At 36.8% G+C, this 12,543-nt stretch overlaps 1 protein-coding gene across 3 annotated transcripts in view; it reads left to right on the plus strand.

Annotated features, from left to right (window-relative positions):
* The window catches only part of PARD3B (par-3 family cell polarity regulator beta), a 407,820-nt gene that overhangs the window by 185,195 nt on the left and 210,082 nt on the right, over positions 1-12,543 (plus strand). For all 3 annotated transcript variants that reach the window (XM_062004452.1, XM_062004454.1, XM_062004453.1), the window contains exons 8-10: positions 2,637-2,995; positions 4,586-4,725; positions 5,482-5,610. In XM_062004452.1, coding sequence (XP_061860436.1) covers positions 2,637-2,995; positions 4,586-4,725; positions 5,482-5,610 — 628 coding nt within the window. The remainder of the gene's footprint in view (positions 1-2,636; positions 2,996-4,585; positions 4,726-5,481; positions 5,611-12,543) is intronic.

Raw genomic sequence — 12,543 nt, forward strand, 5'->3', positions numbered from 1 at the left:
GTGAAAGAAACCAGGGTAAGACTTCATGTCCTTACGCTGGGAGCATGCTGTGCTTTCTACAGACAGGGTAAGGTATGTCCTCGAAAACCTGCACAGGCAATGGAAAAGCAGGTAACAGTAAATGTATATTAAAGATGTTAACATTTGTGTTAGCTTCCTTTCTGTATCAGTGTAAAAAACTTGTTTATTTCTGAAGTACTTTCAACATTGACTTTTGTTGCATAACAGGGTGTAAATCCAAAGGCAAAACTTAAGTGAAATACTGACTTTTCCTAATTGACAGTCATACTGTAAAAAGACAGGAGATATGTAAATTGTTCTCAAAAGGACCCCACAATTTATTTAACAATTAATGTGACTGTTAATTCCCTTCTTGGCTATATTCTACTAAACAGAAGTTCTTGGTTTTTTCATTCTGAAAATGTGCTTCAGCTACTAATTCTGTTTGTACTGGAGTTGTCTTTGACAGTAAGGAAGAAAATCAGTCCACTTAATCAGAAGTTAAGAAAGGAAAGCATAGAAGGAGATAAGTCTACTTAGTTCCTTCAGGAGCAAAGGTTCATAAACCATTTTAATTGACCAAATCTACAGGTTATTCAAAATTCAAGGGAGACTTTATGAACATTTGCTTTGACCATCTTGTGTTAATTGCATTGAAAGGCATGGGTACCCAAACACTGTATTGTTACAGTTATGCATTCAAAGGGAGTAGCTTCATTAAATGCTCTAACACAGTTTCTGGTGTTGCAGTTAAACACATCTGTAAGGACACTTCCAAAGTAGAGTCCATATATACACATTGGCAGGAGATTACCACTTGGAACATATGAGTAATATCTATTTATTTATCCATTTATACAGGACACACAGAGTAATTTTCGGTCACCAGGTACTTTTTTTTGTTATCTATCTATCCCATACCATCTTCTTCTATTGCAGTTTGGCATATTTCTTTTGAAGATGTCCTTATATCCCACAGCCTCGTCTTTTTTTATTGCCGTGGAATCAACCATCAGTTACATTAGGGATGATGAAGGGATCTGAGAGGCAGTTAGGCTGTACTTGGAAAAAATGGAGCCTTGATCTCGTTCAGAGTAGATGTGTCTAGCAGAGCACTTGGTCCTAAGTGCTTGGTGTGCCTCTATGCCAACAGGAAAATAGGTAACAGACAAACAATTGAAAAAAAAAAGTCCAAGCTGTAACTTCAGGAGTCTTTGGATGAACTTTTGCCATCAGAACTTACCTTCCGTCCTTGCAGCAAAACTGAGAAAGTGTGGGCTGGATGATCAGGTAGTGAGGTGGATTGTTCACTGGTTGAAGGAAAGAAAGCAGAGTTGTGATCAGTGAGGCAGGGTCTAGTTGGAGGCCTGTATCTACTGGAGTCCCTCAGGGCTCAGTGCTGGGGCCAGCACTGTTCAATATATTAATTAATGACCTTGATGAGGGAACAGAAGGCACTGTCAGCAAGTTTCCTTATGATACTAAACTGCGGGGTGTGGCTGACACACCAGAAGGCTGTGCTGCCATTCAACAAGACCTGGACAGGCTGGAGAGTTGGGCAGAGAGAAATCTAATGAAATTGAACAAAGGCATGTGTAGAGACTTGCATCTGGGAAAGAATAACCCCATGTACCAGTACAGGTTGAGGAATGAACTGTTAGAGAGTAGTGTAGGGCAAAGGTCCTGGGGGTCTTGGTGGACACCAATATGAGCATGAGCCAGCAATGTGCCCTCGTGGCCAAGAAGGCCAAGGGCATCCTGGGGTGTATTAGAAGGGCTATGGGGCAGTAGGCTGAGAGAAATTCTCCTCCCCCTCTACTCTGCCCTCATGAGACTGCAGCTGGAATATTGTGTCCAGTTCTGGGTTCCTCAGTTCAAGAAGGACAGGGAGGTGCTGGAGAGAGTTCAGTGCAGGACCACAAAGGTGATGGAGTGGAGCATCTCCCTTATGATGAAAGGCTGAGGAAGCTGGGGCTCTTTAACTTGGAGAACATTGAAGGGTGACCACATTAATGTTTACAAATACGCAAAGGGCGGCTGTCAGAAGGATGGAGCCAGGTCGTTCTCAGTGATGTCCAATGATAGGACAAGTGGCAACAGGTACAAGCTGGAACATAAGAGATTAACTGAAGGAATACAAGGAAGAATTTCTTCACTGTGAGGATGACAGAACACTGGAACAGGCTGCCCAGATAAGTTGTTGAGTCTCCTCTGGAGACATTCAAAACCCACCTGGATGAGTTCCTGTGTGACCCACTCTAGGTGGTCCTGCTCTGGCAGGGAGGTTGAAGTAGATGATCTTTCGAGGTCTGTTCCTTCTCTTAAGACTCTGTGATTGTGTGTTCCCTGGTGCTCTGCATGAAGGATTGTGTTCATTAATTTAATCTGACTGATATCCTTTATATAGCAGTTTAGGAATCCTGACATATGTGCTGTTTCTAATTGAAATGCGAGGAAATGCTATAGTTTAGAAATTGTATTTTATACATACTTTTTAGAAAAGAGATCCTGTAGATTTGGAGGTAAGGTTATTTCTTCACATTTAAGATCATTTTTTTGTCTTATTCTCGGTAAACAACTTCAAATTTTGCCCAAGTTTTCTAGTTTATGTGATTTTTTTAACCTTTCTTTTAAAGGGCTCAGGACATTTTCCGTCAGGCAATGAGATTTCAAAGTGTCATTTTGGAAATCCTCCCTCCATACAATCGAGAACAATATGAGAAGTCTGCTATTGCTCCTCTTTGTTTTCTGGATACTGAAGAAAGTGTTTCAAAGACAAAGATTCCACCTCCTATTCATCTAAAACCTACTCTGAAAGCCATCAGTCTTTCTGGAGTAAGCAACTTTGAGGCAGGAGTACAGGCAACGCTACAACAAGCTAAGAGCCCCAACCTCCCATGTTTGGGTAGAAAGTCATCCTCTCCCTCAATGTCTCCCCTTATGGGCTTTGGAAATAAAAAAAATGCAAAGAAAATAAAGATAGACTTGAAAAAAGGCAAGTTCCTTGAGATTATATGATTAATTCTGTATCATGTTCTCTGTAACGATACCTTAACTTTTAAGTGAACTAGTGTCATTAAAAGTTACAAGCAAAGTGTTTATGATTTAGAAGATCCAAAGCTGACAAAAGATTGTAAAGGAGTGCTAACAGTAACAATCAGCTTTCTTATGAATTTTGGATGCATATTATCTAGACATATGGATTTTTAAAATATCCGAGTTACTGACTATATAAAAGATATTTAGAGATATTTAGAAATGCTTCAGCCTTGCAAGTACAGAATAAAATTTGAACTGTCTGCTGGTGTTTTTTTTATTGTTATTAAAATCTGCTAATTGACCGCAGCATTGTTAGAGTTTTCTTTTTAAGATATGTTTAAAAATGTACTCTGCTCTGTTTCATATTATCTAAGAAACTGAACACAGATTTACCTGTCTTTCACTTTTTGTTTTCTGCAAACCTTTTCTTTCTGTCTGTGTATATTCAGCTGTTAGCAGGCCGAATTTCATGTGCATATCTTTAATTGCTGCTCCCTGCAGATGTCTGCCTTTGCATAGAGTAACAGGTTTATGCACATGTAGTAAAATGTGCTAAGCAGATCCCAGTTAGCATTTATATTTTCTTTTTAATTTCTGTCTCTGATTTGGCTAAGTTAAATTTGATGTTAAAAGTGGCCTTTTAAAAAGCTGTCTGTAACTTTATTCTTTTAACACATAATGAATGTAATCAAGCTGTCATTTCTTATTTTTTGTTATTTCTTAACTCATTTTTACTTCTGAACTCTTAAGCTTTGCACTAACAAAACCTTCTTCGGAATTTTAGATGTAATGCTTTTCATTTTGAAACAATAATTTATATTTTTAGAAAGGATAAGAATGTGATACTGACATGATTATATCTGAAAACTATCACATAGGTAGCAATACTGCTCAATATAAAAATATTTTTATGGACTCTGATATTACTGAGCAATTTTGGTGGCTTATAAGCAATACCTGCTAATATTAATTTTACTCCCTAATTATGTGTTAAAATATTTATCCGTTAACTCTTGAGGTTGTGTATTTCCAAGCAGCTTCACTAATGGAAGCTTTGAAATATCACTTTATTCTTCCTTAACAGCATACTATCAGTAGTTTTTTCATTCAAATCATGTGACATTTACCACTTCTTACTAAGTTTCAGTAAAACCTGCTAGATTTTATTTATGCTTATAAATAGACAATTATGATTGCTCTGATTTATTTCAAAGGCTATGGACATTAATGTCAAGGCAGATACTAAAACCACCTAGAGAAAGGGAAATGCTTTAAAAGGAGAGTTCTTTTTTTGTATTATTGTGTTCTGTTCAAGAGTGGTTCCATCTGTAGCTGATTTGAGCATGTGTTCTGACATTGATAGACTAATTCTTCTCTAGACCTTGCAGCAAATAGACTCATATTTACAGCTTTTTGTTTGCTTTCTTTTTTAAGAGCTAACCTGAATGAATGTCTATGAAATGTTGCTGACTGGTTTTTTTTATTTTTAATGATCATCATTTACTTGTTGAAATTTATGTTGAGAGTTCTTCATCTGACTTTCTAGGTCCAGAAGGACTTGGTTTCACTGTGGTTACCAGAGACTCTTCAGTACATGGTCCTGGTCCGATTTTTGTGAAGAATATTTTACCAAAAGGTGCAGCAATAAAAGATGGTCGTTTGCAGTCAGGAGACAGAATCCTGGAGGTTAGGATAAACATCCATTGTATTTGTATTGCTGAGTATTGATGGCTAGTTTTGGCATAAATATTTTATTTGCTGATACATACTACTGATGTATGGAATTACAATTCTTGACCTTGTGGGGTTTTTTTGTTTGTTTGTTTAAAAAAAAAGTCTCCTGGCTTTTGAACTGTTTGTCAACAACTATTTTGCTTTTCACAAGGGTCTTGGGGTGTTTGAGTAGGTGGGACATGATAATATCTTGATCCTTAAAGCAGGTGAATGTATTTGTTTGGAAACAAAACATGTCTTGCCTCTTCAGCCAAAATCTCAAACTCAGTCCAAAAATCTCTAACTAATATTGAAGTGTTTATTTTCAGACAATTTTGTGCAAGTTGATCTGTTAAATTTTCAGATATCTTGTGACTTACTCCATTAGATTGTTTTTCTTCTTACTAACCTCAAAAATCTCTTAAGGTAAACAGTTTTAACACTTAGGTCTTGTTTCTGTACTTTTTATCTTCGAAGTGCATTACAAACTAATTAAGACTCACAAACCACCTGCAAGGTGGGTAAGTACTACAGAACTGCTTTTACAGATGGTGAAGATGAGGAGAAAAAAGGTTAAACGATTTGTGTAGGGCCAGAGGGAAAGAGACAGTGTGGAAGCTGATGCCAATGCTTTGCTCTCAGTCGCTGACTGACACCTATGTTAGGTGAGGGGAAAATCACAGTCATACTCACTGATATGACATCCCTCTGGTCTTTTGTGCTTGTTAGGTGAATGGACGGGACATCACTGGCAGGACCCAGGAAGAGCTTGTAGCTATGCTGAGGAGCACAAAGCAAGGGGAAACTGTCAGTCTGATTGTGTCTCGTCAGGAGGATACCTTTCTACCTCGAGAGCTGGTAAACTTGTTATTTTTTCTTGTAGAGTGATATTGAAACAATTCTATTTTTTAAAACTAGCCCAAGAAGTAAAAATGAGCTGTTGTTGGCTGAGAAGCCACTGAAGTATAACAGTATAAGGTTTGTGTTTGAGAAATATTTATACTTACATTTGATTTTGAAGAGTATTTGATTTTATCTGCTTTAGATGAAATTCTGTGAAATCTGATTTTTTGTCCCCCAAAATGATGTCACAAGCATAACTCACAGAGGAATATTGTAAATTAATTTTGTAACTGTGAGATCACACATGACTGAAAATAGATTATTCTCTTTCAGAAAACCATCAACTTCAAACCTGAAGTTTGAAGTGTGTGTAATAAGTCCTGCAGCTTATCAGTAACCAACTAGTGAGGGTGGCTGCCCCCAGGAGATGCATCCTTAGGCCAGGTGCCAAGCTGCAGGAGTGGGGAGGAATAGAATTCCATTTGCACTCCTCACAAATTTGGGAAACAAGCTTTTTCCTTGGCTGCTAGTCTTTGGCTTAAGAGGCCTTTGTATGGCTGACTGTGTTATATCTCAAGTGCTTAATATTCACTTTTTTCTGTTTTTAAAGCTGCCATGAAACTGTGTTCTCTTTTCTCTCACATGGACAGAGGAGGACTACATCAGTGTAAAAGTGCTATCTGATACATACTTGTTTCCCCTTAAAGAAGGTCATCTCTTTAGTTGCCTCTTTCTTATCTTGATTGATGTCTATACTTGACCTTTCATTAAAAAGTTTTTAGGATAAAGGAAGGACAGCATTTCCTGCTTTTGTCTCACTTTATCTCCTTTAAAGAACACAAATTGTCTTCATTCTTTTCTTAAGATGCTGCCTTCTTGCTTTTCTTTTTACTTTAGACTTCTTAGCAGGATCTTCTACAGAAATCCTCAGTTATGTTTCCTCACATAACATTGCTGACCATTTCCCTTTTGTTTCCTTACCAATTGTTCGTTGTTGAAATAAAGATTTCTGTTGTCTGTGGTAGGATGAGACAGAGGAGGATTCAGATTCTCTGATGTGAGCCTTTTCTCTTGTGCTGCTGGTGCCCACTTTTTTCTGTAGTAAGGCATTTGTGAAGTGTCCTAACAAACTAGTTTTGTGTTTGGTTTCCTTTATATGTATAATAATGAAGGAGTATAATGGCAGAATGTTTTCAACCCTGTGATTGGGCATTTGTTGCCAGTGGTTCCCCAGCTGCCAAAGTCTGCTATAGTAAAGCTCTGTATAATAAGCCACAAGCTGCAGAGTAAGTGTCTGTGAATCAGAGGGAAATTTATGTGTGAAAATACTAAATGATCTTTTATAATTAGGATTTCTTTTCACCTATCAGGTGTCCTAAATAAGAGGTTATTTTTTGAACAGACTACCCATTAACTTTCTTTTTTTTCTTGAGGGTTCTTTAAGTTATCAAACACACCACTTGGAAAAAAAGTTTGTATTCTTCTTTTCTATTTCCCCCCACATTATACATTATTCTTTATTGTCATACTGCATGTTCTCTTGGAAATCACTGTAACAGCGTGTGAGTATAAAAGACTAGAAGAATCTAAAAGCTGTTTATAAATTTTACCTGCCACAATTGCCTGTGATTAAATTCCAGCCCCTACAGCAAGCATTAACTGCCTTTCAAAAAGTGACTTACTTATGACTGGCATGATTGAAATCCAGAAGGTAGCCACATTTATCGTGCTGGCTTGACCTTCGCTTAGATTGCTTTCACGGAGAAAGAATGATGAACAAGTGATGGCCCTCACTGTAATGGTGATGGTATGTGAATTCTATTACTGTTCTATGTTTCTTGTTATCCCAGTCAAGTACAATATAATACAAATGTGAGTTACTGAAACACAGTAGATAACTTATGGAACCAGGCCTTCTAAATTAAAAAGCCTTTCAGCAAAATCTGTGGCAAAAAGATGAGTTACCATACCACTAAGCTACCAGATGTTGATACTAGCATAAGGCTTGTTAGAATTCATGAGATGTCTGAGCATAGTCTCAGCAAAGGTTTAAAAAATTAAATTAAAATTGGTTAAGCTTTTTTGTTTGTTTTTAGCTTTAGCTATGATATTACATTGGACTAATCTTCTGCTACCTCAAAAGTTACAGAGCTGTTTTGATCAAAGAGGAAAAAAAAGCCAGCACTTGAAATGTTTGTTTTTGGAAGGAAAGGCAGTAGATAATCCAATATTTTTCAAGGACAGCTCTAACTGAATGCTGACTATGTAACATGCATGCAGAGTTTACCTAAATACTTGGGGACTTTGTTAATGCCTGACAATAATAGAGTAATTGCTTTATATCAGACTTGTTCTTGATTTGAGTAGTTCTCCGGGGACTGTAATCTGAGAAGCTGTTTTCTTTAGATTCTGTTACCTGTTGAAAGGAAAAGGAAAAGGATTGCCAAGTAAACATGCCTACTCCCCACAGCTTCCTGTGACAAAGGCGTCTCTGGAAGTTGAACACACTAGAGACAATGGACAAAACCACTTTTGAGCATGTTTCTCTGCTAGAACTGGGTTTCTACATTGATTTCTGGAGACAATTTTATAGCTGCATGGGCACAAAGCAAGTAATGTAACAAAGTAATAGCAGGTGGCATTTGGTTGCACAGTTGTGTAATAATATCATTTGACTTTACCTTGTAACAAAGCTGAAGTTTGGAGAAAGTCTGGTCTCACAAAAAAATTTTTTCTTCAGTAAGCCAGATGGGAGTGGAGTTTGGGGGTTTCGTTACTGTGATCTATGTTGTTGAATTGCTAGCAAGTACGGAAATATATTCAAAGTGACAAACCTTTACCACAGCAGCCAAGAGAGAGATGCAATATGGGTGAGGACGAATTAGTGTTGCAAACAGGCATTATTAAATTGTAGGGAACTAGGGCTTGAGTTACGCTACCCCATGCAACATCTGAGAGTTGTACTTACATTGTTTGCACATAATAAGGGAATCAAATAAACCCCAAAATCTTTGCAGTGTTGTTACGGCTTTAAAATAAAAGAAAAAGAAAAGGAAGGTCTAATGACATTTTTTATTGAAACAGATCAGTGAAGTAGAATTTTGACCAACCACAGGCTGCCCTCCTATTATCCAGTTAGCCAGGTGTTCCCAGTAATTCATGCCAGCTGTTGACAATGTAGCATCTGAGTAAGGAGCCAATTCCAAAACTCAGGGGAAGATCTTGATTCACCTAATTACCACTGCCTACTGTCTGAATAGTGATTAGTGTATTCTTTAGGGTGCATTTGAATTGTAACTGTGCAACACTGTTTTCTAAAGGATGGTGAATATCACAGAGAAACTGGCTCAACTGAAAAGGTTTGGGTTTTCCAGCTCTTAACAGAATATATGGAATACTCATCAAACTGTGATTATCATTCTACTCTGTTTTTAAAATACAATGTTTTAATCATGTTGCATCTTGGTTTTTCCTCCAGGGAAAAAGTATAGTTTGAAGGTATCAATAATTTTAATAATGATACAAAAATCACTTACTCCCCTTTCTCTCTTTATCCCTGCGTTGGTAAAAAAAGTAAAGCTATTTGAATGAAAACAACTTTGGTGTAAACCATTCTGTACCATGATCCTATACAATTCTTTATTCTTGTTATTTTTCCTGAGCCTTCAAGGTGGTAGATATCATGCACATAAGCAATGTGCCAGTTCTGCAGTTGCCAGAAATAATATAGCACTGAATATACTTTGATGCATTTTTCTTTAAGTTAGAACACATACATAGTTGTGCATATAAGTCTTGCATAAGTCTTGCATATACTTTATTTTTTTTGTTTTAAAGATAGCTTTGATTTACCAGCTTCAACTGTAATCACTATTTCTATATGTTCTTGGCATATTCACCAATCCCTGAAGAATGAAGGAAAAAAGGGAACAAATCAGCATTTTTACAACAAAAGCTAAAAGAATGTATACAATCTTTAACTCTTTTTTTACATATCTACTATACATGACAGAAGGAAGCAGGATGAGTGGCAAGCTTTAAGAATTTTTTCTGCTTACTGTGATGAACTTTTATGTTTCAGTCTTCCCCCAGCTGATTCCTTTCACTACCTTGAACTTCTTATGTCCGAAGGAGATTTTGTTTGTCCTGAAGTGTTTTAATTTTTTCCCACCTTTTTATGTGCATGAAATAATAGATGAGATTTCAACCTAGAGTTAAGCATTTTTGCAACTGTTTTTTTAGGCCAAACTAGTGGTTCTTGTGCTCAGTTAACCAGAAATGGTTAAATCATTTCAGTCAGGAAGTGATTCCGGCAAATACCAATTCTCTATTCCAAGGGAGAAGAATCTGATAGAAGAAAAAGAGGTCAATATACATATATTGAATTTTAATAACATACACAAGATTCAGTTCTGGAATTGTTCTGCATAATGAAGAATATTATGAATACACATGGAACCTTCAATAACTTTATAAACTATGTAGATTTTCAAATAGTCTTGGTTTGGATAACTTTTTCGCCTAAGAACTTTTGAATGAAAATGTTTAATTTGGGGCCCATAGTTTCTATTTATTTAGAATAGTTGAGAAATAAGTGCAGATTGTGTATACAGAAGTGTATCTTTTTAGAGTTAAAATATTGTGTAGTGCAGACCCTCAAAAGTTTTTAGCTTTCATGATCTATTTCAGAAAATGATTCATTATAGCTCAGAATACTGGGAACTATGTACTGAGGTTTGTTGATTAGTTCTTCTGTTCATTATAAATAAGAGATCCCTTTTTAGAAGGAACATGACAGTCTTTCCTGTCACAGTTAACAGAAGGTGTGGTGAAAAGTATCCCTTTACTTATCCCAGGTTTTGATGGGGCTCTCTAACTTACCAAAGGGTACTAAATTGCTTGACTACTGATTAGTAGTGGTTTGGCGGGTTTGGTCTGAAAGCTTTTGTCATAGCACTCATTGTATGTGGGAGCCTCTGATTGTGCTCTGTTTGCTGGTAAAGAGAAAGTTAAGATTGGAGACAAGTCAGGTGAGAACAGCATAATGTTACTGCTACTTGTGGAATACTGTATTTGCCTACAGGATTGCTGCCCAAAACTCCTACATTGAGGAAACCTGCCTCTTGGAACACTGGGAAATGGAAATTGTTTACTGGATAGCATCAATCTCAGCTCTGGTGTTGTCCAAAATTGTTTGTCAGCTCAGTTCAATCTGTGAAACCAGAACTATGTATACATAAGAATAGAGGCATATAAAATCTGGCTTTTAAGAGAAGTTTAGTCTTCATATGTTTTAAATGCATTTATCCAAATTTAAAGTATTTGCATTTACCAAAACCAAAGTATTTGGGCAATTTTTAAACCTTAATGGCAACTCTAGTACCTTGCCATTTACAGAGGTCACCAATTTATTTCTTATGTCATAAAAATTTTTTAAAACTCTCTGCCCTACAATCCATGAAGAAGACTTCCTAGGCTGATGTAATGTAAAACAAGTGCATGCGATGTTTGAAGTAGACATAGAAGAATTACACACTAGTTATTGATTTGTTTACCATCCCTTTAAAACAGAAATTGGGAAATCAAGGAGAATTGCATTTGTACATCATATTGTTGTGACCTGTTTGCCCAGAATACATTCTGAACGTATACAGTAGCAGCAATCCTAAATTCACCCTGAAAATACCATGCAGTCTTCCATCTTCATGAATGATAAGTTTTTAGGATCTAAGTGGCAAGGTATATTAACTGTATAGTGGTTCAACTCAGTAGGGTGCTTAAGCACATGGCCAACCCTATATACGGGATGAAAATGAGTATTTTCACAGGGGGCATATGTCGATTGAGGACTGAATTAGTTAATTTTTCTCCCTTTTTCATACAGTTATGTAACTTAAAAGGTTAAGTGAGACTTCATTTTTTGAAGTTGAAGAGCAATGCCACACCAAACCACAGAACTCTTTTGTGAGGACAAACCATTTTCTGGGTAAAACTTACTATGGGTTCTTGAATAGGCACGTCAGGCAAGTTGGAGAATGAAATATCCTGTGATATCAAATAGTAAACTGTGAAATGCAACGTATCAATCTTGGATGAAGAGCTGAATATAGTTTTGTCAGTTTTTAAAGCTACAGTTCCAGAGAGTCTACATAATTCAAACAAGAACCATTTTGTCTAATACGACACAAATTTGTAATGTACTGTGTTACTGTAAAAAGTATCCAAGTACTGTGTAATACATCTCCATGGATTTGCTGTTGTCACGTCTGTCTTAGCAGGATGTGTCATTAGTGACCATTTGGATTTTATTAAAGAGTACAGATGGTTTTAAAGAAGCCAATATGAAAGCATGTGTTAGAAATACTCAAGATGAATACATGCAACAATGGCTTCAGTTATTTACTAGGTTGTGACAAGATTACAGCAATGCTTTACCTTTGAGTATTATTTTCAAGAGTGTTACTGTAGATCTATTGCCAAATGCAGTGTAGATTTTATAGTGAGTGAATGACTGAGCTGTCAGCAAAGCATTTTTTAATTGTGGCTACAATCTTGGAAAGAACAGAGAGAAAAATGAAAATAAGGAGGTATCTTCTTTTCAAGCTTTTCTGCCAGTAATACTTATGTGGCGCCACAATTTAAAGACTGTTCTTCAACTTTTATAGGATTTTTTTCAGCAAATAATTGCAGAAGCATGTAAATGTCTTATTTCCTTCATAAGCCTTTGAAAATAACCCTCCTGGGTCTCTTGCCTTTTGCTCTCAGCTCTCAATGGCACTCCAGGGAGTTGGCATCTCTTATCAGAAGTGAGCAGCCAGGCAAGGGGCAGCCAGCATATTGAGTGCATAATAGTGTGTTGGTCAAGGGCACCAGACAGGTACTGAAAGGTCTCATGTTGTGTTAAACAAATGCTATTTCCTTCCTGCCTGAAGTAAGAACTAATTTTTT

This window comes from Colius striatus, chromosome 11 (genome assembly GCF_028858725.1).
Source record: "Colius striatus isolate bColStr4 chromosome 11, bColStr4.1.hap1, whole genome shotgun sequence".
NCBI classification, from domain to species: domain Eukaryota; kingdom Metazoa; phylum Chordata; class Aves; order Coliiformes; family Coliidae; genus Colius; species Colius striatus.